Raw genomic sequence first — 23,834 nt, 5'->3', positions numbered from 1 at the left:
CCAGCGCAGGAGCGGTTGTTGCCGACTCCCCCCCCGCCGCCATAGCCATGCTCGTAGGGGGGCCGGGGGAGGGGAGCCTGTCCCTTACAACAGACCCCGAACGCCGTGCCCGACGTGGCGAAACGGCGTCCGGGATCCGCGTTAATGCAGCCACGGTCTCCTCCAGCCATCCGGGACCGTGGTGCACAGCAGCGGCGCGCAGCCGCTCTAAAATCAGGGCCTCTGCCATTGCTAAAAAACCGGGCAACGGGGAGCTTTGCTTACTGTGTGTTACTCCTCCCGCTGCTTCCGGCTCAATGCCGAGAAACAGCGGGAAGCGCAGTAACGGCCCCCCCGCCCCCCTTAACTCCTCCCCGTCCCTCCTTCAGCTCCTTCAACTTTCCCTGACCTCGTAACATTAACCCTTTCCCTACCAGGACGGTCATGTCGGCTTCCCTTAAGCCTGCAGCTGCGTCCAGCCTCTTCTAGAAATGACTCAGACAACGTAAGGAGTGTTAAACTATGTGAATTTTATTGTTGTGTGTTTGTGTGTGTGTTGTGATTGTGTGTTACCTCCCATCACTCACAAAGAGCGTAGAGCGACACTCAGGACAGGCAAAACCCCCAGTGGAGGAAACCTGCAGGGAAACCATGGCCGCTGTACTGTCCTTCCTCTGGCATACTAAGAGAGGTTAACGCTATATAACGTATGTGCGCATGTACAGTATACATGTGTATCTGTGGATTCCCCCATACAAGGAATAGAGCCAGAAAATGTAAAAAGTGACTGTGTTACTATGTACAGTGTGTCAGTGAGTATGATTGTGTATAGTTCTGTATGTGTGTGTGTAAGTATTAGTGTGTATGTATTTATTATGTGGTTTTTTTGTGCGTGCATGCATGTGTTATACATTACCTGCTCCTCATGTTTGGTCATCCATCATGGTCTTCATCTCTCTTGTGGATCAGGCAGCAGATCCTCCTGGGTAGGAGTAGAGGTACAAGAGAAAACGTTCAGCAACATGTGGATTAGAAGATCCATTACTGCATTTTACTTAGAACTTTTGTCATCATTTTTTCCTACCTACTTCTTTGCAACACCAACATTTTACTTACCAGCGTTATTGTTAGTCAGGGACCTCAATCGGTGTCTCCGGGTCCACTGCTGTGTCTATCCGGCTAATGATGTTTCCTTCCACTTTCCACATGCACGGATGCAAAATGATGTTTCTACAACGGGCACAGGACAGCGCGCTCTTCCATGGGCCTCGGGTGTAAAACTCCTCTTTATTTCTCCTTGACGCACGTATGGCCCAGCTGTGATGGTTTCGCCTCTTTCTCATCCATGCCCAGTGGAAAGGGTCTTGTGCCATGATCTAAAATGGAATAAAAAATAAGGTAAAATTGGCTTCTCATCACAGACTCTTAATCAAAGACGGCACTTGTTCTGTTTTTTATTACTGACCAGATCACATGTGGTCCGGGCCACCCACGCTCTAAAGTCCATCCGGCGGAGCATCTGGTCGCGTTGGTGATGCAGCTCTTCTGTCTTCACTTCCCAGTCACTTCCTAAGGCCCACGCGTAGATCTCATCTCTGAAGTCCTCGTCCTCCTCGAACTGGTTCGCTAGAAATCTGAAAGAAAATAAAAATTATTCACGACACATGGAAGAGCAGTGCACTGTATACGTCTATATCTCAATGTAAAGGAAACTTGTGTTACTATAAATGATAGCGATGGTGTCCAAGGATGTTGGAATGACCCCACAAGGTCAGAAGGCTACATAGTAAAATCTATAGGCTTGATGTTTTCTCTTTGGATATTAAAATGTTTAAATATTTTTATTTTACTGCTAAAACATGACCATAATTGTTTTGTAACCTATAAGGGATAAAGCTAATGTAAAGCACATGATCCACAACTACTTGAGAGTATTCCTTCAAACATGTGATACGTGAATATACTCACAGGGATGCAAAGAAATTCTCTCTATATTCCTCGGTACGCAGTCCGGCTCTCTTGAAGTACACGAGGACCATGGCCAGCAGATACTAGTGGAAGAAGACAAGAAGTTAGAATTTGGGAATAGAGAAATGGTCTCTTCTTATGTCTTATCTTTATGTGGTGATTCTATTTATATGTTTATTAATGTCGGTCCATAATCCTAACACATAAGTCACAGGTTTATCCTCATTGTTCTGAATCTAATATTATTATCTTACTAAGGATGTAGATGTAAAGTAGAATATCTCTTAATGCCACATAAACCCTTTTATTCAAATCTGATCTTTCTTGTCAGTCGTGTCTATATCTGGCTGATTGTCTATTCATTTTGTTATTATAAAATTACCTTGTCCGAAATCCTCAAACAGATGTCCTTGGCCAAAAACAGCTGGATGTGCTCATCATCTACCAAAAAAGTTGAATTACAATTCTTTAAATCCAAAATAGTACATGAATTACATGAACTACAAAGAATTACAGTTTTTTTGGGGACTATCCTCTGCAGCCCCTTTATTGATTACGGCGGCCCCTTTATTGTTTACCCAGGCATAGTGCCATATATATGGTTGTGGCTATGCCTGGTACTGCAGATCAGTCCCATTCAATTTATTGGGACTGAGCTGCAGTGAAATGAAGTACCAGACACAGCCACATCTATATGTATGGCGCTATGCCTGAGTAAACAATAAGGCCTCATGCACACGGCCGTACCCGTAATCACGGCTCGCGATATTGCGGGCAGTGCCGGCCGCCCGTATTTTCGGCTCGTGCTCCCATACAAAGTAAGAGAGCACGGACTGTAAAAAGCAAAAGATAGGACATGTCCTATCTTTTGCAGTACACTTCTATGTCCCGGACACCTTCCTGTAAATAAACGGGAAGGTGTCCGTGGACAATAGAGGTGAATGGGTCTGTAATTGCGGACCGCAATTACGGACGTTTTTTACGGTCGTGTGCATGGGGCCTAAAGGATTCTTAACAATCGCTGGAACACTGCAGCTGCTTTACTTTGCTTATCCTGGTGGTGCCAGGAGTCAAACCCCCACTGATAAAATATTGATGGCTCATTCTAATGACAGTTTATCGATAATACAGCGTAACAGTCATTTCAGGTAACTTTTCAGAATAAGCTGTCTTATGTGTGTACAGGAGAACAAATGTTGTAAATTATAGCAGAAGATTTCACTCTGTAAGTCGTAGCAAGGTAGTGGCCATTGTCGGGCTCAATACTTTGCCCCCCTGATCAGACAATACAATGAAGTAAATTTAAAAAATGTACTCACCTCAACGCTTCACTTCGCTTCTCCCCTCTGGGTCGCCTTAGGCTCTCCCTGCAGGCCGCAGCTCATACAAGTTACTGACGCTGGACGTTGTATGTGACGCAGCACTGAGGTCGTTGAGTGCTGCGTCACATATATGGCCCTGTATGTTGTACGAGCCGCAGCATGCTGAGAGAGAATCAGGAGAAGAGGAGCGGTGAGCATATATTTGTTATCTTATGTCCGATCCTGGGATGAGAGGGATAGGGCCGCGGTCACGTTCGCACACCCTGCGAGTGCAATTTTTACACCACAATTGTGGTGCGTGGCCAGCTGAAAGATGCATCAAATTTATTAAGATTCATTCGCTTCTTATTAAATGTGTGGCATCCTACTCCAGCGAACTGTTTACTAAGACCGGGGTATGAAACGCCAGTCCTAATAAATCCCCCTCTTTGTGTCTGGTCAGAATCATTGGAAGGTGCAGGGAATCTTACCGAGGAGATTGTAGAAAGCAGTCCGTTCTTCTGGCTGCAGGGTATGCTCCTTCCTCCTCTTCCGGCACTCGTCTATCATGTAGGTCAGCGATCTGTGATAGAAGAAATAGATATTACAGTCAGCAGTCCAATGGAAAATATCAAATACAGACAATTATGTGTTAATAAGTTTACAATGAATTAAAAATGAAATGAATAAATGACAGGGAAATCTTAGTAAAATCCATGTTTAAGAACATTTCCTGGTGGTCTGTCTCCGGGGTTAGTGCTGTCACCTCTCAGAGCATTAGTTAAAGAGGCTCTGTCACTAGACTCTCAAATCCCTATCTCCTATTGCATGGGATCGGCGCTGCAATGTAGAGAACAGTAACGTTTTTTTTTTAAAAAAACGTTCATTTTTGGCCAAGTTATGAGCTATTTTATATATATGCAAATGAGGTTTGAAATGGACAACTGGGCGTTTTTTTTTCGTTACGTGTATTGTATTTTTAACTGGGAGTGTTTACGTGTATGACGCTGAGCAATCAGTGACCAGTCAGCATCATACACTCATCTCCATTCATTTACACAGCAGCGATGTGCAGCCACATAAACAGAGATTAACGTTAATCAAGTGTCCTGATAATGAATACACATGATCATCCAGCCTGGACGTCATGTGTATTCAAAATCCTGACACTTCTGACTCTTTTCTTTGAGATTTCTAGCAAGTGAAACGAAATCTCGTTTACCTCCGTAATCTCGCGAGATTTCGCTTCCCTTGCCGGAGTCTCACAGAAAAGAGTCAGAAGTGTCAGGGTTCTGAATACACATGACGTCCAGGCTGGATTTCATGTGTATTCATTATCAGGACACTTGATTAACGTTAATCTCTGTTTATGTGGCTGCACATCGCTGCTGTGTAAATCAATGGAGAGGAGTGTATGACGCTGACTGGTCATTGATTGGTCAGTGTCATACACGTAAACACGCCCAGTTAAAAACACAATACACGCCCAGTTGGACATAACGAAAAAAAAACGCCCAGTTGTCCATTTCAAACCTCATTTGCATATATATATAAAATAGCTCATAACTTGGCCAAAAATGAACGTTTAAAAAAAACAAAAAAAAACGTTACTGTTATCTACATTGCAGCGCCGATCACATGCAATAGGAGATAGGGGTTTCAGAATCTGGTGACAGAGCCTCTTTAAGCCTTGTATGACCTTGGTAGAAGGACACGTCACCCTTATGGGGCGTTTATTCTCATGGGTGAAGAGGTTAATAAGAAGCTGATAGATTAGATTTGTAATGGTTTGTAACACGAAGTATGGATTTGATATGTAGTGACTGCAGTGATATAAAATCTTGTACTGACGTCTCCTCCACATGAAGAGTGACCATCTCTCTCTTCCTCTTCCTCGCCATCTCTTCTCCTCTTCCTGGGAAACTTAAAGAGAAGAGAATATTACCATGAATATTTGGGAATGTGACTTTTCCTGAAGAAGATGTTACAAAGACTTATATTAATATAAACATGTAGTATGAGCGCCGGACTGACATTATAACTGGGGCGTATATATAGAGGGTGCAGAGGTAGCAGTCACACCCAGGATCTACTGCCATAGGGGGCCCAAAATCCCCTCTGCCAGAAGAAGACAGCAGTATTATAAATGACACATGGTATAGAGAGGGCCCTGCTACAGATTTTACATTAGAGACCAGGAGCCTCAAGTTATGCCTCTGTATTATAAGATATGTTACTACACACATACTAAACATATATATTATAGGAAAAACCCAATAAACACCCCTCTAACATTATCCATATCCCGGTCCCAATTTACACACATTATAGATTAAAGTGAATCTGAAAATTAGGTTGAAGTAAAAAGAAAAATGAATTACAGGACAGCTGCACCGCGGGGCCAAAAATGCCGCTATGAAGGGTAAAAGTGAAGAAATGGGGTGATGGTCCTGGCAGACTGATCAGAATATAGTGGAAGATCCTATTGATATCATTTTCTAGAATGGAAACCTCTCTAAATACAGAATACTAATAAGCATACGGTCCTACAGCTTGGGATCCATCAGAAAGATCTGAGGAAGGAGATGATATGTCGGGTTATTTTACTCTTGTCTCCTTAGTTTATCCAGATTTTGGGTATTTAGGTGAAAACCTTTGAGTTTATTAATAAAATCCAATCCATTTCAGTAGTGGAAGAAGCATCTGTGTCTGTGTCTGGGATGACGTGGATCAGTCATTATGGTTAGTAAATGGCGGCACTTTACCTGTGAAGTCTTGAAGACAGTTGGTGTTGTCTCTCAGAAGACGCAGATACGCAGTAGTGTCTTCTCCTCCGATAAAAATAAACGTTTGTCAAGTCGCTTTGAAGAACAAAATGGAGCCTGTCTTATCTCTGAAAAGAGCAATCGCAGACTGGCACCAACTGATGATTTTTCTCTATCTTTAAATTCAAATCCTGCGATTCTATTGGTTGTTGTTGTTTGCGGCACTTGCCATGATGATTCATGCCTCAGCTAATTTAAAGGGAAAGTACACTGAAATAATGTCATGGTGCGTTTTAATATAAGGCTTCTGAATTACAGCTTAGAAAAACGTTGTCATCCTTGTATTTTACATCCTTATTCCATCTGGTGTCATTTGTGGCAGCTGCCATCTTGTACTATGTTGTTTCCATGGGTAATGCAGAATGGTCATGTATAGTAAGTGTCTTAGTGCTACATTTACCTCATGCGCTCCAGATTCTTAACATTGATATATAATGTATGTAACTTTGGTGCAGGTGCTGGAGTTAGAAGCATGTTGATTGATGTCTGACCTGGCGGAGGATGTCATCTTCACCATTTAACATCTTGCAGGCCTCTCATAAATTTGACGCATCCTCAAATCCAAAAATCTGTTGGACGTGGGTAAAATGTGCAAAAACTGAGGACCAGAAGCTTTATAATGTGATCTTATCATTTCTATTCAGATTTACAAGAAATTGACTGGCATTGTTGTCATACATGTGCCCCCATATGTCATACATTCATAGCCATATATATTTCTATTATATAAATTCTCTATATACTATGTATTGTCCTGATCTCTATGTACAGTGACATCACTATTAGTATACTGGTTGCATAGGTAGAGAAATGTAGTGTTACATTGTTACCAGGGGCGTAACTAGGAAAGACTGGGCCCCATAGCAAACTTTTGACTGGAGCACCCCCTCCCCTGGGAGTCACACTACCCCCCCCTTGTAGATAGTGCCTTTTTTACAGCCCCCCTGTAGATAACGCCATACAGCCCCCCTGTTAGGGATCTGCCAGGTACTTCATCTAGCTATACTCCTGGGATTAATCAATCCACACCTGAGGCCAGACCTGTTCGACTGACACCATCTCCCACCAACCAGGGTGGCAGGCTCAGGAGTGGGAGAGCCTATCGCGGCCTGGTCTCTCGGAGTTAGCTCCGCCCCCTGCCCTTTATTACCTGCCCTGTGCTCTCCCTCAGTGCTTGTAATTCTTTTGGATTCCTGGCCCCACTGCTGCTTGCTCCAGCCTGCTTCTGCCTTGCTTCTGCCTTGCTGCAGTTCTGCTTGACCTGCTTTGCTTGCCCTGGCTTGCTTCTGTCTCCGTGCCCGCTCGGGTGTACTCACTTCGTCCTGGTCCTGACTGTTCGTTCGCCGCCCCGTTTCCTCGTGGCGTTCCGTGGCTACTGCCCCTTCCCTTGCGTGTTCCCCGTTTGTCTTCCAGTGCACTTAGCCAGCGTAGGGACCGCCGCCCAGTTGTACCTCGTCGCCTAGGGCGGGTCGTTGCAAGTAGGCAGGGACAGGGCGGTGGGTAGATTAGGGCTCACTTTCCCTTCACCTCCTTCCTGCCATTACATAATTACAAGCCCTTACCTAGTCTACCCTTTCTCCTACGCTGACGCTATCATGGACCCCCTTGAGACCCTGACCCAGCAGATGCAGGGCCTCTCCCTACAGGTCCAGGCCCTGGCCCAAAGGGTCAATCAGGGTGACGCTGCTTTAGTAGTACCCCTCACCTCACCTCTAGAACCCGACCTCAAGTTACCTGACCGGTTTTCAGGGGACCGTAAGACGTTTCTCTCCTTCCGGGAGAGTTGCAGACTGTATTTCCGCCTAAAGCCCCACTCCTCAGGTTCCAAGAACCAGCGGGTGGGTATCATCATATCCCGACTCCAGGAAGGGCCCCAAGAGTGGGCCTTCTCCTTGGCTCCTGACGCCCCTGAACTTTCCTCTGTTGATCGTTTTTTCTCTGCCCTCGGACTCATTTACGACGAGACTGACAGGACTGCTTTAGCCGAGAGTCAGCTGGTGACCTTACGTCAGGGTAGGAGACCGGTTGAGGAATACTGTTCTGATTTTAGGAAGTGGTGCGTAGCTTCTCAGTGGAACGATCCGGCCCTAAGGTGCCAGTTTAGGTTAGGATTATCTGACGCCCTGAAGGATCTGCTGGTTAGCTACCCCTCGCCTGACTCCCTTGACCAGGTTATGGCCCTAGCAGTACGACTTGACCGACGTCTCAGGGAACGTCAGCTAGAACGCTTCAGTGTGCTCCCCTCTGACTTTTCTGCGATTCCCCCCGAGGTCCCGTCTCCTCGCCCCTCCACGGAGGACTCGGAGGTACCTATGCAACTCGGGGCCTCCATGTCCCCTCGACAACGTAGGGAGTTTCGCAGAATGAATGGTCTCTGCTTCTACTGTGGGGACGACAAGCATCTACTGAACACCTGTCCCAGGCGCAAGAATAAGAAGCCGGAAAACTTCCGCGCCTAAGTGATCATCGGGGAGGTCACTTGGGCGCACAGGTATTTCCCGTTAATGTGAAACGCAATAAAATTTTGCTTCCCTTTCAGGTCTCGTTTGCTGGCCGGTCTGCCACGGGCAGTGCTTTCGTGGATTCTGGCTCATCTGCTAATATCATGTCTGTGGAATTTGCTATGTCTCTAAAGATGCCTTGTATTGATTTACCTTATCCTATCCCTGTAGTAGGAATCGACTCAACCCCCCTTGCTAATGGTTATTTTACTCAGCATACCCCTGTTTTTGAACTCCTGGTTGGCTCCATGCATTTGGAGCAGTGCTCTGTACTGGTGATGCAGGGATTATCGTCTGATCTGGTATTAGGTCTTCCCTGGTTGCAGTTGCATAATCCCACGTTTGATTGGAATACTGGGGATCTCACCAAATGGGGTAATGAATGTCTGATGTCATGTCTTTCTGTTAACTCTATTTCTCCCCGGGAGGAGGTAAACACGCTTCCTGAGTTTGTTCAGGACTTCGCCGATGTGTTTTCCAAGGAGGCCTCCGAGGTGTTGCCCCCCCATAGAGATTACGATTGCGCCATCGATTTGGTGCCTGGTGCCAAGCTTCCTAAGGGTAGGATATTTAATCTTTCATGTCCTGAACGTGAAGCGATGAGGGTATATATCCAAGAATGCCTGGCCAAGGGTTTCATTCGCCCCTCGACTTCTCCTGTAGGTGCTGGCTTCTTCTTCGTGGGGAAGAAGGATGGTGGTCTTAGGCCGTGCATTGATTATCGTAACCTGAATAAGGTCACCGTAAGGAACCAGTACCCACTTCCTTTGATTCCGGATCTTTTTAATCAGGTTCAGGGAGCCCAGTGGTTTTCTAAGTTCGATCTACGGGGGGCATATAACCTTATCCGCATCAAAGAGGGGGATGAGTGGAAAACTGCGTTCAACACACCCGAGGGTCATTTCGAATACCTGGTCATGCCCTTTGGGTTGTGTAATGCCCCTGCTGTCTTCCAGAATTTTATTAATGAAATCCTGAGAGATTACCTGGGGATATTTCTTGTTGTGTACCTTGATGACATACTGGTGTTTTCCAAGGACTGGTCCTCCCACGTGGAGCATGTCAGGAAGGTGCTCCAGGTCCTTCGGGAGAATAATCTGTTTGCTAAGACTGAAAAATGTGTCTTTGGGGTACAGGAGATACCATTTTTAGGGCAAATCCTCACTCCTCATGAATTCCGCATGGACCCTGCCAAGGTTCAAGCTGTGGCGGAATGGGTCCAACCTGCCTCCCTTAAGGCGTTACAGTGTTTTTTAGGGTTCGCCAACTATTACAGGAGATTTATTGCCAACTTCTCGGTCGTCGCTAAGCCTCTTACGGACCTCACCCGCAAGGGTGCCGATGTCCTCCATTGGCCCCCTGAGGCCGTCCAGGCCTTTGAGACTCTCAAGAAGTGCTTTATCTCGGCCCCCGTGCTGATTCAGCCCAACCAAGAGGAGCCATTTATTGTGGAGGTTGACGCTTCCGAGGTGGGAGTGGGGGCCGTCTTGTCCCAGGGTACCAGCTCCCTCACCCATCTCCGCCCCTGTTCTTACTTCTCTAGGAAGTTTTCGCCCACGGAGAGTAACTATGATATTGGCAACCGCGAACTTCTAGCCATTAAATGGGCGTTTGAGGAGTGGCGGCACTTCCTGGAGGGGGCCAGACACCAGGTAACGGTCCTTACGGATCACAAGAATCTGGTTTTCCTAGAATCGGCCCGGAGGCTTAATCCTAGACAAGCTCGGTGGGCACTATTCTTTACCAGATTTAATTTCTTGGTTACCTATAGGGCTGGGTCCAAGAATATTAAGGCTGACGCTCTGTCACGTAGTTTCATGGCCAATCCTCCTTCCGAGAAGGATCCCGCTTGTATTTTACCCCCTGGTATAATCGTCTCTGCCACGGATTCTGATTTAGCTTCTGATATCGCGGCTGATCAGGGTGCAGCTCCCGGGAACGTCCCTGGGGACAAACTGTTTGTTCCCCTGCAATACCGGCTGAGGGTACTCAGGGAAAACCATGACTCCGCTCTATCTGGTCATCCTGGCATCTTGGGCACCAAACACCTCATTACCAGAAACTATTGGTGGCCTGGGTTGCCTAAAGATGTTAGGGCTTACGTCGCCGCTTGTGAGGTTTGCGCTAGGTCCAAAACCCCTAGGTCCCGACCTGCGGGCCTACTACGTTCCTTGCCCATTCCCCAGAGACCTTGGACCCATATCTCCATGGATTTTATCACCGATTTGCCTCCATCTCAGGGCAAGTCGGTGGTGTGGGTGGTAGTCGACCGCTTCAGCAAGATGTGCCACTTTGTGCCCCTTAACAAGCTACCTAACGCCAAGACGTTAGCTTCTTTGTTCGTGAAACACATCCTGCGTCTCCATGGGGCCCCAGTCAATATCGTTTCTGACAGAGGGGTACAATTTGTTTCCTTATTTTGGAGAGCTTTTTGTAAAAAGTTGGAGATTGATCTGTCCTTCTCCTCCGCCTTCCATCCCGAAACTAATGGCCAAACGGAAAGGACCAACCAATCCCTGGAACAATATTTAAGGTGTTTCATCTCGGACTGTCAATTCGATTGGGTCTCATTCCTTCCCCTTGCTGAATTTTCCCTGAATAACCGGGTCAGTAACTCGTCAGGGGTCTCCCCGTTTTTCTGTAATTTCGGGTTTAACCCAAGGTTCTCCTCCGTCTCCCCTGGTTGTTCCAATAATCCTGAGGTAGAGGAGGTTCATCGGGAACTGTGCACTGTCTGGGCCCAGGTTCAGAAGAACCTAGAAGCGTCCCAGAGCGCACAAAAGATTCAGGCGGATAGTAGACGTTCTGCTAACCCCCGGTTTGTCGTCGGGGATTTGGTCTGGTTGTCGTCCAGGAACTTGCGCCTTAAGGTCCCGTCCAGGAAGTTTGCTCCCCGATTCATTGGACCTTATAAGATCATTGAAGTCCTCAACCCTGTATCCTTCCGTCTGGAGCTCCCCCCATCCTTTCGCATACATGACGTCTTCCATGCCTCCCTCCTTAAACGCTGCTCCCCGTCCTGGTCCCCCTCGAGGATACCTCCTGTTCCCGTTCTCACCCCTGAGGGGGTGGAATTCGAGGTGGCCAAGATTATGGACAGTAGGATGGTCCAGGGCTCCCTCCAGTACCTGGTCCATTGGAAAGGATACGGGCCGGAGGAGAGGACTTGGGTACCTGCCCGTGATGTTCACGCTGGGGTATTGATCAGGAGGTTCCACCTCCTCTTCCCCACTAAACCGGGTCCCCTTAGTAAGGGTCCGGTGGCCCCTCATAAAAGGGGGAGTACTGTTAGGGATCTGCCAGGTACTTCATCTAGCTATACTCCTGGGATTAATCAATCCACACCTGAGGCCAGACCTGTTCGACTGACACCATCTCCCACCAACCAGGGTGGCAGGCTCAGGAGTGGGAGAGCCTATCGCGGCCTGGTCTCTCGGAGTTAGCTCCGCCCCCTGCCCTTTATTACCTGCCCTGTGCTCTCCCTCAGTGCTTGTAATTCTTTTGGATTCCTGGCCCCACTGCTGCTTGCTCCAGCCTGCTTCTGCCTTGCTTCTGCCTTGCTGCAGTTCTGCTTGACCTGCTTTGCTTGCCCTGGCTTGCTTCTGTCTCCGTGCCCGCTCGGGTGTACTCACTTCGTCCTGGTCCTGACTGTTCGTTCGCCGCCCCGTTTCCTCGTGGCGTTCCGTGGCTACTGCCCCTTCCCTTGCGTGTTCCCCGTTTGTCTTCCAGTGCACTTAGCCAGCGTAGGGACCGCCGCCCAGTTGTACCTCGTCGCCTAGGGCGGGTCGTTGCAAGTAGGCAGGGACAGGGCGGTGGGTAGATTAGGGCTCACTTTCCCTTCACCTCCTTCCTGCCATTACACCCCCTGTAGATAACGCCATACAGCCCCCTTTGTAGATATCTACAGAGGGGGACTGTATGGCGTTATCTACAGGGGGGACTGTATGGCGTTATCTACAGGGGGGACTGTATGGCGTTATCTACAGGGGGGACTGTATGGCGTTATCTACAGGGGGGACTGTATGGCGTTATCTACAGGGGGGTCTGTATGCCGTTATCTACAGGGGGTCTGTATGGCGTTATCTACAGGGGGGACTGTATGGCGTTATCTACAGGGGGGACTGTATGGCGTTATCTACCGGGGGGACTGTATGGCGTTATCTACAGGGGGGACTGTATGGCGTTATCTACAGGGGGGAATGTGTGGCGTTATCTACAGGGGGGACTGTGTGGCATTATCTACAGGGGGGACTGTGTGGCGTTATCTACAGGGGGACTGTGTGGCGTTATCTACAGGGGGGACTGTGTGGCGTTATCTACAGTGGGGACTGTGTGGAGTTATCTACAGGGGGGACTGTATGGCGTTATCTACAGGGGGGACTGTGTGGCGTTATCTACAGGGGGGACTGTGTGGCGTTATCTACAGGGGGGACTGTGTGGCGTTCTCTACAGAGGGGGCTGTATGGCGCTAACGCCATACAGCCCCCACTGTAGAGAACGCCATACAGCCCCCCCTGTAGAGAACGCCATACAGCCCCCCCCGCAGGGAACGCCATACAGTCCCCCCTGTAGATAACGCCATAAAGCGCCCCCCCCCCTGCAGGGAGCGCCATACAGCGCCCCCCCTTTGCAGGGAACGCAATACAGCGCCCCCCCCTGCAGGGAACGCCATACAACGCGCCCCCCCCCAGCAGGGAACGCCATATAGCGCCCCCCCCTGCAGGGAACGCCATACAGCGTCCCGTCCCCCCCCCCCAAAAAAAATGCGACCTACAGTGTTGTTGTGTCCTACAAATAACATGCATCCCCTATCCACAGGATAGGGGATACATGTGCGATCGCTGGCATTGATAGGGAGAACGGGGGACTGAAAGTCCCCCTAAGTTCTCCATGACTAACCTCTGACTTCTGGCGTCTGCGCAGCTCAATAAAAATGAAAGGAGCGCTGGTCACGCATGCGCACAAGCGCGACCGGTGCTCCATTAATTTCTACGGAGCTGCTGACACAGACCCCGGAAGTCCGAGGTTTGTGATGGAAAACTTCAGGGGACTTTCAGTCCCCCGTTCTCCTTATCGCTGCCAGCGATCACACATGTATCCCCTGTCCTGTGGATAGGGGATACATGTCTTTTGTTTAATGGCAGAGCGGGGAGATACCTCCCTGCTCTGCCGTAGTGATCAGTGGCTAACCGGGATAACCGAACCCGGTTTCGGTCCGAACTTCCGGAAAAGTTCGGTTCGCAGCGAATCCGAACTTCAGCGGGTTCGGCCAAACCCGTTTTGACCGAACCCGGCTACATTTTGGCGCCTGCCACATGTTACATCTGAAATGGAGGATTTCACAAGATCACCTGACATCAGGCTACCCCATAATGCCTTGCAAACGGCTCTCCCAGCCAATCGGGAGGCAGCATAGGGGCGGGCTCAAGCCTGCAATAAAAGTCTATGCACGGAGCTCAGCGGCCATTTTCCAGACAGGAGCTGTAGGGATAGCATCTCTGTGCAGTAAGGGAAAGCTTTAGGAATCTAAAAGGCAGGAATCCAGCAATCGAAGGGGCTCATCCACTACTCACTACTCAGCCAGTGTGTGAATACGCTTTTATAAGGGGCTCATCCCCGTTGCATCCAACTTGCAATACAGGCAGGCTTTGTAGTACTACAACGCCCAGCATTCCCTGAGTCAGTGCACAGTGGCTGATAGAAATTCTCATTCATTGCCATTTGGCAAGCCAGTGTCAGTGTGTGAATACGCTTTTAGAAGGGGCTCATCCCCGGCCGTTAACGAAACAAACAAATAACAATCCAACTTGCAATACAGGCAGCCTTTGTAGTAGACGTAGTACTACAAGGCCCAGCATTCCCTGAGTGCACTGCAGCGTGGCTGATAGAAATTCTCATTCATTGCCATTTGCCAAGCCATAGTTAGTGTGTGAATACGCTTTTAGAAGGGGCTCATCCCCAGCTGTTAACATAACAAACAAATAACAATCCAACTTGCAATACAGGCAGCCTTTGTAGTAGACGTAGTACTACAAGGCCCAGCATTCCCTGAGTGCACTGCAGCGTGGCTGATAGAAATTCTCATTCATTGCCATTTGCCAAGCCAGTGTCAGTGTGAATACGCTTTTAGAAGGGGCTCATCCCCGGCCGTTAACATAACAAACAAATAACAATCCAACTTGCAATACAGGCAGCCTTTGTAGTAGACGTAGTACTACAACGCCCAGCATTCCCTGAGTGCACTGCAGCGTGGCTGATAGAAATTCTCATTCATTGCCATTTGACAAGCCAGTGTCAGTGTGTGAATACGCTTTTAGAAGGGGCTCATGCCCGGTCGTTAACATAACAAACAAATAACAATCCAACTTGCAATACAGGCAGTCTTTGTAGTAGACGTAGTACTACAAGGGCCAGAATTCCCTGAGTGCACTGCAGCGTGGCTGATAGAAATTCTCATTCATTGCCATTTGCCAAGCCAGTGTCAGTGTGAATACGCTTTTAGAAGGGGCTTATCCCCCAGGTTTTGATTCAACTTGCTGCACTCCAGCAGTGAAATGTCTGGTAAAAAAAAGGTTGTGAAAGGACGGGGTAGAGGAAAAAGCACCCATGCCGTCTCCTCTTCCAGTCCAAATGTTGGCTCTGTTGGTGCCAGACCCAGTACCAGCATTTGTGGCACAAGACATGTGCCCAGTTCCACTAGTAGCAGCAGCCATGTGCCTGCTGGTAGTAGTAGCAGTATCAGCAAGCCAGACTTGTCCATCTCCTCCGGTGGGCGGGTTACTTTAGACAATACGGCCATTGTGGACTGGTTGGCTGGCTCACGGTCATCTCAGGTGGAAGACTCTGACGATCTGGCTTCAAGCCAGGTTTCGTTGGATTCCAGATCCTCTACAGTTCCTTGGCACAGTGACAGTAGTAATATAGGTATTTCTATTCGTTTCCATTCCATCATCTATGTTTTCGCTCCCCCTTCCTAGCGGGAAGCCATCTTTCCTGAGAGTCCTAAGAGACATCTCCTCGGGTGCGAAGGAAGATACTGAACAACATAGTGATGATGATGATTTGTATTCCGCGAGTCAGCCAACGGAGTGTGTTGCTGCAGTGGTGGAGGTGGAAGCGGTGTCCGAGACGCATAGCTGCGGTAGTGGGGGTGTTGGTGGTGGTAGCCATGGTGGCAGACGCAGTAATGAGGGGGGGCATGGAGATGGAGCCCGCCATGATGTCACATTACATTCACAACACAGTGACAGAAGTGGCGGGGATGATGAGGAAGGCTATGATGATGATGTTGTTTTAGACAGGACGTGGGAACCAGGTGACGAGGTGATGATGGCGTCAGAGGAGGAGGGTAGTAGTGGTGGCACTGGCCGTGATAAACAGCCGAGCCGAGGTAGGGGCAGAAGTCAATCTGCAAAACGTTGCAGCGGTAGGGTCAGCTCAGGAGCCGGTGACTGCGACACTGATGCTGGTGTAGGCTCCCGAAAAAAGCCTGCCAGACAAGGGGCAAGCTCGGGTGGTGATGGTGGTGGACGTGGTACTACCTCTTTACGGTACTCTGCCGTGTGGCAATTTTTCTGTACCTTCCCGGAGGACGAAAACATGGCACAGTGCCGTATCTGCAAGCAGAAAGTAAGGCGTGGGCAGGGCAGCAATGTAGGAACTACCGCTCTTCGTAAACACATGGAGCGGCATCACAAGGCCATGTGGGACAATCGACATGCCCCACCATCATCATGTACATCTAATGAAGACCCTTCTTCCGCTGCTGCTGCTGCTCCGAGTCCCTGTCATCTAAGTAGTAGCCAGGCCTTATCCACCATGTCGTTGTCATCATCATCACTGTGATCTAGTGCTCCTCCTATGTCCCGTCAGTTATCCATTACGGAATCGTTGTCCAATAAGCAACAATACATACCCAGTCATCCACTTGTCGTGCGGCTTAATTCACACCTGGCTAAGTTGTTGGTGGTGCAGTCGCTGCCGTACCACCTGGTCGACTCCGCCGGCTTCAAGCAATTGATGGCGTGCGCTCAGCCTAGGTGGCGAATACCTAGCCGACATTACTTCTCCAAAACAGCTGTCCCTGCCTTGCACAAGCATGTGGAGGAAAAGGTGTGCCAGTCCTTGCAATTATCCGTGTGCAGCAGGGTACATGCCACCGTCGACACGTGGAGCATCAACTATGGGCAGGGACAGTACATTTCTTTCACGGCCCACTGGGTCAATATTTTGCAGTCCGATGCACCACCGCAGCAATGCCAGGCATTACCACCTCCACGCTTGTATCTTTCTGGTTCAACTCCGGACACCAGGCGCCTACCATCCTCCTCCTCCTACTCCTCCTCCTTGCCTTCCTCCTTGGAGGTCTTCCCGTCCCCGACAGGACACAGCGTATCTTCCACTCCTCCTCCCTCCTCAAGGTGCAAGGTGAAGCGCCACAACGCTGTCTTACACCTGCTGAGCCTGGGCGAGAAAAGCCACACAGGGCAGGAGCTGCTGCTGTGCATCAAGGAGGAAATCGCACGCTGGCTGTCTCCTCTGAAACTCACACTGGGCAATGTTGTCTCTGATAACGGCAAGAACGTTGTGGCTGCACTGCGTCTAGGTCACCTGACACACGCTCCTTGCATGGCACATGTGATCAATCTGGTCATAACACGCTTCTTAAAGTCATATGTTGGTTTGAAGGGTGTGCTGGCCATGTCCAGGAGGGTTTGCGTTCGCTTTAGACGTTCGTATGCATTTAAGCACGCCCTCCTGGACTTGCAGCGTCAAAACAATCTCCCAGAACACAGCCTGATTTGCAACGTTCCAACACGCTGGAATTCCACCCTGCACATGTTGGACCGTCTGTACGAACAGCGGAAAGCCGTGTATGATTTCCTGATGCAGCAGACGTGCAGCGTTTGGAGCCAGTGTAATTTCGAGCTCAGGCACTGGCAGCTGGTTAGAGACGCATGTCGTGTTTTGAGGCCCTTTGAAGAGGCCACACGATTTGTGAGCCATGACGCTAGCGGAATGAACGATGTTATGCCGCTGATATTCATTATTGAGCAAACGCTCACAGCGATGATTCAGCAAAGTATGCAGGAAGGATCACATCTGGCTATGGATGTTGAGGAGGAGGAGGAGGATGAGGATGAGGAAACAGGACCTGAAGAGGAGCTGGATTTGGAGATGGAATCACAGGAAGGGATAGGGGACGAGGCAGTCGCACAACATGACAGTGATGGTGGTGATGACGAGTCTGACGACGACCTTGATGATGGACAACCATGGCAGTATGGGGCAGAGATGGAACCAACTGGGCCCTCTGAAACGATGGCCAGGATGGCGAGCTGTATGCTTCGTTACTTGCGCGCTGACTGTCGTATTGTTAGCATGAAGCAAAGAGATGAGTACTGGATCGCCACACTTTTAGACCCTCGGTATAAAGCCAGAATGGGGGAGTTTTTTGCGCCTTCCGAGAGGGAGGCAAAATTGGCTTATTGTCGAGAGAAGCTATGCAGCCAGCTTGTCACGGCTTTCAAACGGCAAACGCCTGCTGCAAGCATGTCTGACCGGGGGGCCACTCTCCGCTCCCCACTGTCTCATCGTTCCACCGCCTCTGGCAGAGCTACCTCTGCAATAGGCGGCAGCAGCGGCAGCAGCAGAAGCAGCCAATTCAGTTTGGAAAATATGATGACAACATTTTTACATCCAATACCCCGACCTGACACACATCGTAGTCACCAAAGGGATGTTCACCATCACCAGGTGCAGCACCTAAACAACCAGGTTCACTCGTACCTGGACTGTGCCCTTTCTCCGTCAGAAATGCTGATCCTTGACCCCATGGACATCTGGGTCAGCAGATTGGATCATTGGCAAGAACTGGCCCAGTTTGCCATGGGTGTACTGTCTTGTCCACCCTCCAGTGTAGCGTCAGAGAGGGTATTCAGCGCGGCAGGGGGATTCGTCACCCCTAAGCGAACAAGATTGTCCGCCAACAGCTTGGAAAATCTCACGTTTCTGAAAATGAATCAAGCGTGGATCGGTGAGGATTTTAAAACCCCTGTGCCTGATGCCACTGATTATATCTGACATTGCTGCTGTTGCTGCCGCTGCCGCCTGCTACTGCCACCTGCTACGACGGGATTCTGTCCTGTCCACTCTTTTTTTAATGTGCCGCTGTTGGTGCTGCTACTACTTCTACCACCAATCCACCCCCAGTGCCGTCTGCTACAAGCAGGCCTGCCCCACCACAGGGCTTTGTCCTGTGACTGTCGTCCAGTCTCTTTTTTTAATGTGCTGCTACTACTACTACCACCCTTGCTGTCTGTGTTGGCTACCTCTACTACCACCAATACACCTCCACTGCCGTCTGCTACAAGCAGGCCTGAGGCCTGCCCCACCACAGGGCTTTGTCCTATGACTGTCGTCCAGTCTCTTTTTTTAATGTGCTGCTACTACTACTACCACCCTTGCTGTCTGTGTTGGTTACCTCTACTACCACCAATACACCTCCACTGCCGTCTGCTACAAGCAGACCTGAGGCCTGCCCCACCACAGGGCTTTGTCCTGTGACTGTCGTCCAGTCTCTTTTTTTAATGTGCTACTACTACTACTACTACTACTACCACCCTTGCTGTCTGTGTTGGCTACCTCTACTACCACCAATACACCTCCACTGCCATCTGCTACAAGCAGGCCTGAGGCCTGCCCCACCACAGGGCTTTGTCCTGTGACTGTCGTCCAGTCTCTTTTTTTAATGTGCTACTACTACTACTACTACTACTACCACCCTTGCTGTCTGTGTTGGCTACCTCTACTACCACCAATACACCTCCACTGCCATCTGCTACAAGCAGGCCTGAGGCCTGCCCCACCACAGGGCTTTGTCCTGTGACTGTCGTCCAGTCTCTTTTTTTAATGTGCTACTACTACTACTACTACTACGACCCTTGCTGTCTGTGTTGGCTACCTCTACTACCACCAATACACCTCCACTGCCGTCTGCTACAAGCTGGCCTGAGGCCTGCCCCACCACAGGGCTTTGTCCTGTGACTGTCGTCCAGTCTCTTTTTTTAATGTGCTGCTACTACTACTACCACCCTCGCTGTCTGTGTTGGCTACCTCTACTACCACCAATACACCTCCACTGCCGTCTGCTACAAGCAGGCCTGCCCCACCAGAGGGCTTTGTCCTGTGACTGTCCAGTCTCTTTTAATGTGCTGCTACTACTACTACTACTACTACCACCCTTGCTGTCCGTTGGCTACCTCTACTACCACCAATACACCTCCACTGCCGCCCGTCTGCTACAAGCAGGCCTGAGGCTTGCCCCACCACAGGGGTTTGTCCTGTGACTGTCCAGTGTCTTTTAATGTGCTGCTACTACTACTACCACCCTTGCCAATAAAAAGGGTAAATTTTTTGAGGGCTTGTCAAAAGCCATTGCTTGTTGCTTTTACATCCATGTATGGAAGAACCCCGGCAGGCATCTGCCAATAAAAAGGGTAAATTTTTGGAGGGCTTGTCAAAAGCCATTGCTTGTTGCTTTTACATCCATGTATGGAAGAACCCCGGCAGGCATCTGCCAATAAAAAGGGTCAATTTTTGGAGGGCTTGTCAAAAGCCATTGCTTGTTGCTTTTACATCCATGTATGGATGAACTCCGGCAGGCATCTGCCAATAAAAAGGGTCAATTTTTTGAGGGCTTGTCAAAAGCCATTGCGTGTTGCTTTTACATCCATCTATGGATGAACCCCGGCAGGCATCTGCCACCATAAAGGGTAAATTTTTTGAGGGCTTGTCAAAAGCTATTGCTTCTTCTTTTACCACCTTATATGTATGAACCCTGGCCGGCATCTGCCACCAAAAATGGTTAATTTTTGTACCTTTTTTAACAATGCATTAAGCATACAACATGCACAAGTGCAGTGGTTTCTGTTAGTTATCACCGTGTCCCATCCGTTTTCCTATAGCCATACATGTTGGCGTAACTTTGACACTAACTTTGCCTTAAAGACAGCTCAAAAGTACTTGGATACACTCATGGGTGACCTAAGAGTGTTATACAGGGCTTCTAGGGCTTTTAAACAGTGTTATACACGATTTTTAGGGGCTTTCTTGTATTACAGGTTCGGTCAGAACTAGTTCGGTCCGAATCAAACTTTTTCACGAAATTCGGCGAACCTGCCGAACCGAACTTTTCATAAGTTCGCTCATCTCTAGTTAGGAGATTTGTTTCATAAAATTCGCATTATACTCCAACGGTTCATGGCTTGAAGATTATACTGACTGTCATTTGCATCGACTATTTAGGAAAATCAGCGAAAAATAACATTTGCATAATAATTTGGAACGCGGTGTATATACGGTCACGATCTGTGGGTATGTGGACCCACTAGGCCGCACCGCCATAGCGAGGATGCAGCTGGCCAAACAACAGAGTACCCAATAATACAAAGTCCAGCACAAGGGTACCTGAATAGTCGAAGTGGCTAGGCACACATGGTATTTCAGACGGCAGACGATGCAAAGCGTGGCAGATGACACCAGGCGTGGTGTAACACAGCAGGCTTGACTAGAGGCACAACACGATTCCAACTTCTTAGGCACAGGAACAACGGTTGCAAGGGATACAGGATACAGGTAGCAGGTACGGGAACACTGGGAACAGGATAACACTAAGGGACCATTTGCAAAACTAACAGGGGTAAACACAACAATGCTCAGTCAATGAGTGAAGGGGCAGGGCCCTTCTTATAGTCCAGAGAGATCATGGGTTAATTGGTAATTATTTTCATGTGCACGCGCTGGCACTTTCAGGCCGGGCACAAGCGTGCGCGTGCACCCTACGGGACACAGCAGAACTGAGCGGAAGTGATCGCTGACGTCTCCTTGGGAGGAGATGCGGCCCAGCGCTCACTGATCCATGACTGCCAATAGTAATCAATTGTATTCGCGTCCTAAGGACGCAGATACAATTGGGTGAGAGGTCCTGCTTCACCCCGGTTCTCTGAACTGGCTGTAATTTTAACAACAGGTTCGGGAGAACCAGGGCGAACTGGGCCCCCTTCCAGCCTCAGGCCCCGGGCACTTGCCCAGATTGCCCTCATGGTAATCCGCCCCTGTCTGTTGTCACAAGTTTGCAAGGATACAATTGCCTAAAATGTCTTTGTATGCTGTAACCGCAAATACCAGATTTGTTCATCAGACTACCAGACAATGACACACAGGGCCGCCATCAGGGGGGTATTACTGGTACTCCCGTCAGGGGCCCGGCCACATGGATGAAGAAAAGGGGCCCGCCGGGTTGCCGTCGCCCCCCCCCCTCGGACTGTTGCCCCCCCTCGCAACGCTCACAGGCCCCTCCTCGCAACGCCCGTGGCACCCCCCTAACGACCCCCCCCTAGCGACACCCCCCCTAGCGACACTCCCCTATCAACACTCGCGGCAGCCCCTGCATACCTGTTGTAGCTTCACTGGAGGGGAAGATGCAGCATGTGCTGAAGCTGCGTGTGGAGATCCCGCCCCCCAGCTCCTCTACACTGCCGACCGGACCTGCAGGCTGGTGAGTATGTTCCCCTATCCATCCTGCTTCCCATCCCCCTGACCCCATTTGTAGATTGTATAAAGTTGGTTAAAAAGTTTTTTGGTATTTTTTCGTTTTCCTAGCGTTTTTTTGCCGCGATTATATAAAAACTGCCGCAAAACCGCGTGATTTGTGCCGCAATTACGAAAATTGCATAAAAAAAGATACAAAACATGAAAAGTGCTGTTAGGCTATATTCTCACAGTGCGGTCAAATCACGTTTTTGCAAAAATTGTGGCAAAAAAATGGGATTTCACCGCACTGTGTAACTAGACTAAGGCCTTATTCAGACGGCCGCGTTCGGTCCGTGACATACGGAGCGTGTATCGGCTGTATCTCACAGGCTGACCACAATTCATGGAGCCGGACTCCTAGCATCATAGTTATCAGTGTTGCTGGGAGTCCCTGCCTCTCCGCGGGAATACTGTCCCATACGGTAATGATGCTTTTAGTACGGGACCGGGCACAGTATTCCCACGGGAGGGGAGGGACTATGATCATAGATAACTGTGATGCTAGAAACCCGGCTCCCTGAACTGTGGCCGGTCCGGGAAATATGGCCGATACACGGTCCGTATATCCCAGACCGAACATGGACATCTGAATAAGCCACTTACTTGCCTCCTATTTTTGGTGCGGATTGCGCACTGAAAATTCACTACAAATTACAATATAAGGCCTTATTCACACGAACGTGTTATACGTCCGTGATACTTATTACGTCGCACGGACTTATGTTAGTGAATGGGGCCGTTCAGACTGTCAGTGAATTTCACGCAGCGTCTGTGCGCTGTGTAAAACTTAAGAAAGGCTCATTTGCATAAATATAAAAATGGTCATAACTTGGCCAAAAATGCTTGTTTTTGAAGAAAAAAAAACACCTTACTGTTCTCTACATTGCAGCGCCGATCTGCTGCAATAGGAGATAGGGGTTTGAAAATCTGGTGACAGAGCCTCTTTAAGGCCCCTTCACATCGTATTGTTGCCCTAAGTTTATCGTGTAGTCAGGAAATCTCCTACCTTACAGTATAAACAATGTAGACGATAATTCACAGGGCTCCATTATGTCCTTTTAGCCTCCGTCGGGCTGGTGGACGTCGGTTTACCTTCTTTTTGAAGGATGAAATGGCGTAGTAAACTTTGTTATTCCGGAGTCCCCAGGCAGCATCACAAGTGCTCTACCCGTGGACTTTGTCCCAGGGAGCTCCTGACATCACTGTCCATATATGTAAAGTGACATCAGGGGATTCTCCAGGGCCGGAATCCCTGGCCAGAATGTTGCCGACGCTCCGGCCGTGTACTCAGGCTTTGTGCAGCTTCGGACGTCACTTTATGTATATGGACATCAGGAGCAGCGCCATAGTCCCTGGGCAGAGCGCTAGTAGAAGGCTCCAGCCCTGTTCATGGACAGTGACTTCAGTAGTTTCCCCTGGGCCATTCCCCAGGCGACGTATCCCACTATATGCCATACAGTCGGATACGTTTTAGCTAAATAGATCAAAATCCAGAGCATTAACCGGTCACTGCCTGCTCCATGGTTTCCTTCACTGTAATTGACATCAGCACCAAAATCATTTAATGCGAATAACGTACAAACGTGAGCGCCACACTTTCCGTTGCCCACCCCCGGTAATGGAGGGGGGGGCCCAGACATCATGGCTGTATGGGGCCCAGAAATTCC

At 49.1% G+C, this 23,834-nt stretch overlaps 1 protein-coding gene across 1 annotated transcript; it reads right to left on the bottom strand.

Annotated features, from left to right (window-relative positions):
• Positions 1 to 480: 480 nt before the first annotated feature.
• LOC142760756 (speedy protein 1-B-like) lies at positions 481 to 6,157 on the bottom strand. Its single transcript, XM_075863934.1, has 8 exons — positions 6,014 to 6,157; positions 5,100 to 5,171; positions 3,740 to 3,831; positions 2,330 to 2,388; positions 1,948 to 2,030; positions 1,445 to 1,613; positions 1,096 to 1,355; positions 481 to 961 (listed from the first exon to the last, which is right to left on the bottom strand). The coding sequence occupies exons 2-7, from the start codon at positions 5,147 to 5,149 to the stop codon at positions 1,107 to 1,109; spliced, it is 702 nt and encodes a 233-aa protein (XP_075720049.1). The 5' UTR covers positions 5,150 to 5,171; positions 6,014 to 6,157; the 3' UTR covers positions 481 to 961; positions 1,096 to 1,106.
• Positions 6,158 to 23,834: the final 17,677 nt, after the last annotated feature.

The sequence above is a fragment of the Rhinoderma darwinii genome, chromosome 4 (genome assembly GCF_050947455.1).
Source record: "Rhinoderma darwinii isolate aRhiDar2 chromosome 4, aRhiDar2.hap1, whole genome shotgun sequence".
NCBI lineage: Eukaryota > Metazoa > Chordata > Amphibia > Anura > Rhinodermatidae > Rhinoderma > Rhinoderma darwinii.
The sequence above is the reverse complement of the archived record's forward strand: the minus strand, read 5'-3'. Positions and strand labels throughout refer to the sequence as shown.

Excerpts from the sequence above, each read along its gene's own strand:
- LOC142760756 (XM_075863934.1), bottom strand. The coding sequence starts at position 5,149 with ATGGCGAGGAAGAGGAAGAGAGAGATGGTCACTCTTCATGTGGAGGAG. Across the intron at positions 2,389-3,739 it reads TGCTTTCTACAATCTCCTCG|ATGATGAGCACATCCAGCTG; the intron begins GTAAGATTCCCT and ends CTTTTTTGGTAG. Across the intron at positions 1,614-1,947 it reads GAGAATTTCTTTGCATCCCT|ATTTCTAGCGAACCAGTTCG; the intron begins GTGAGTATATTC and ends ATTTTCTTTCAG.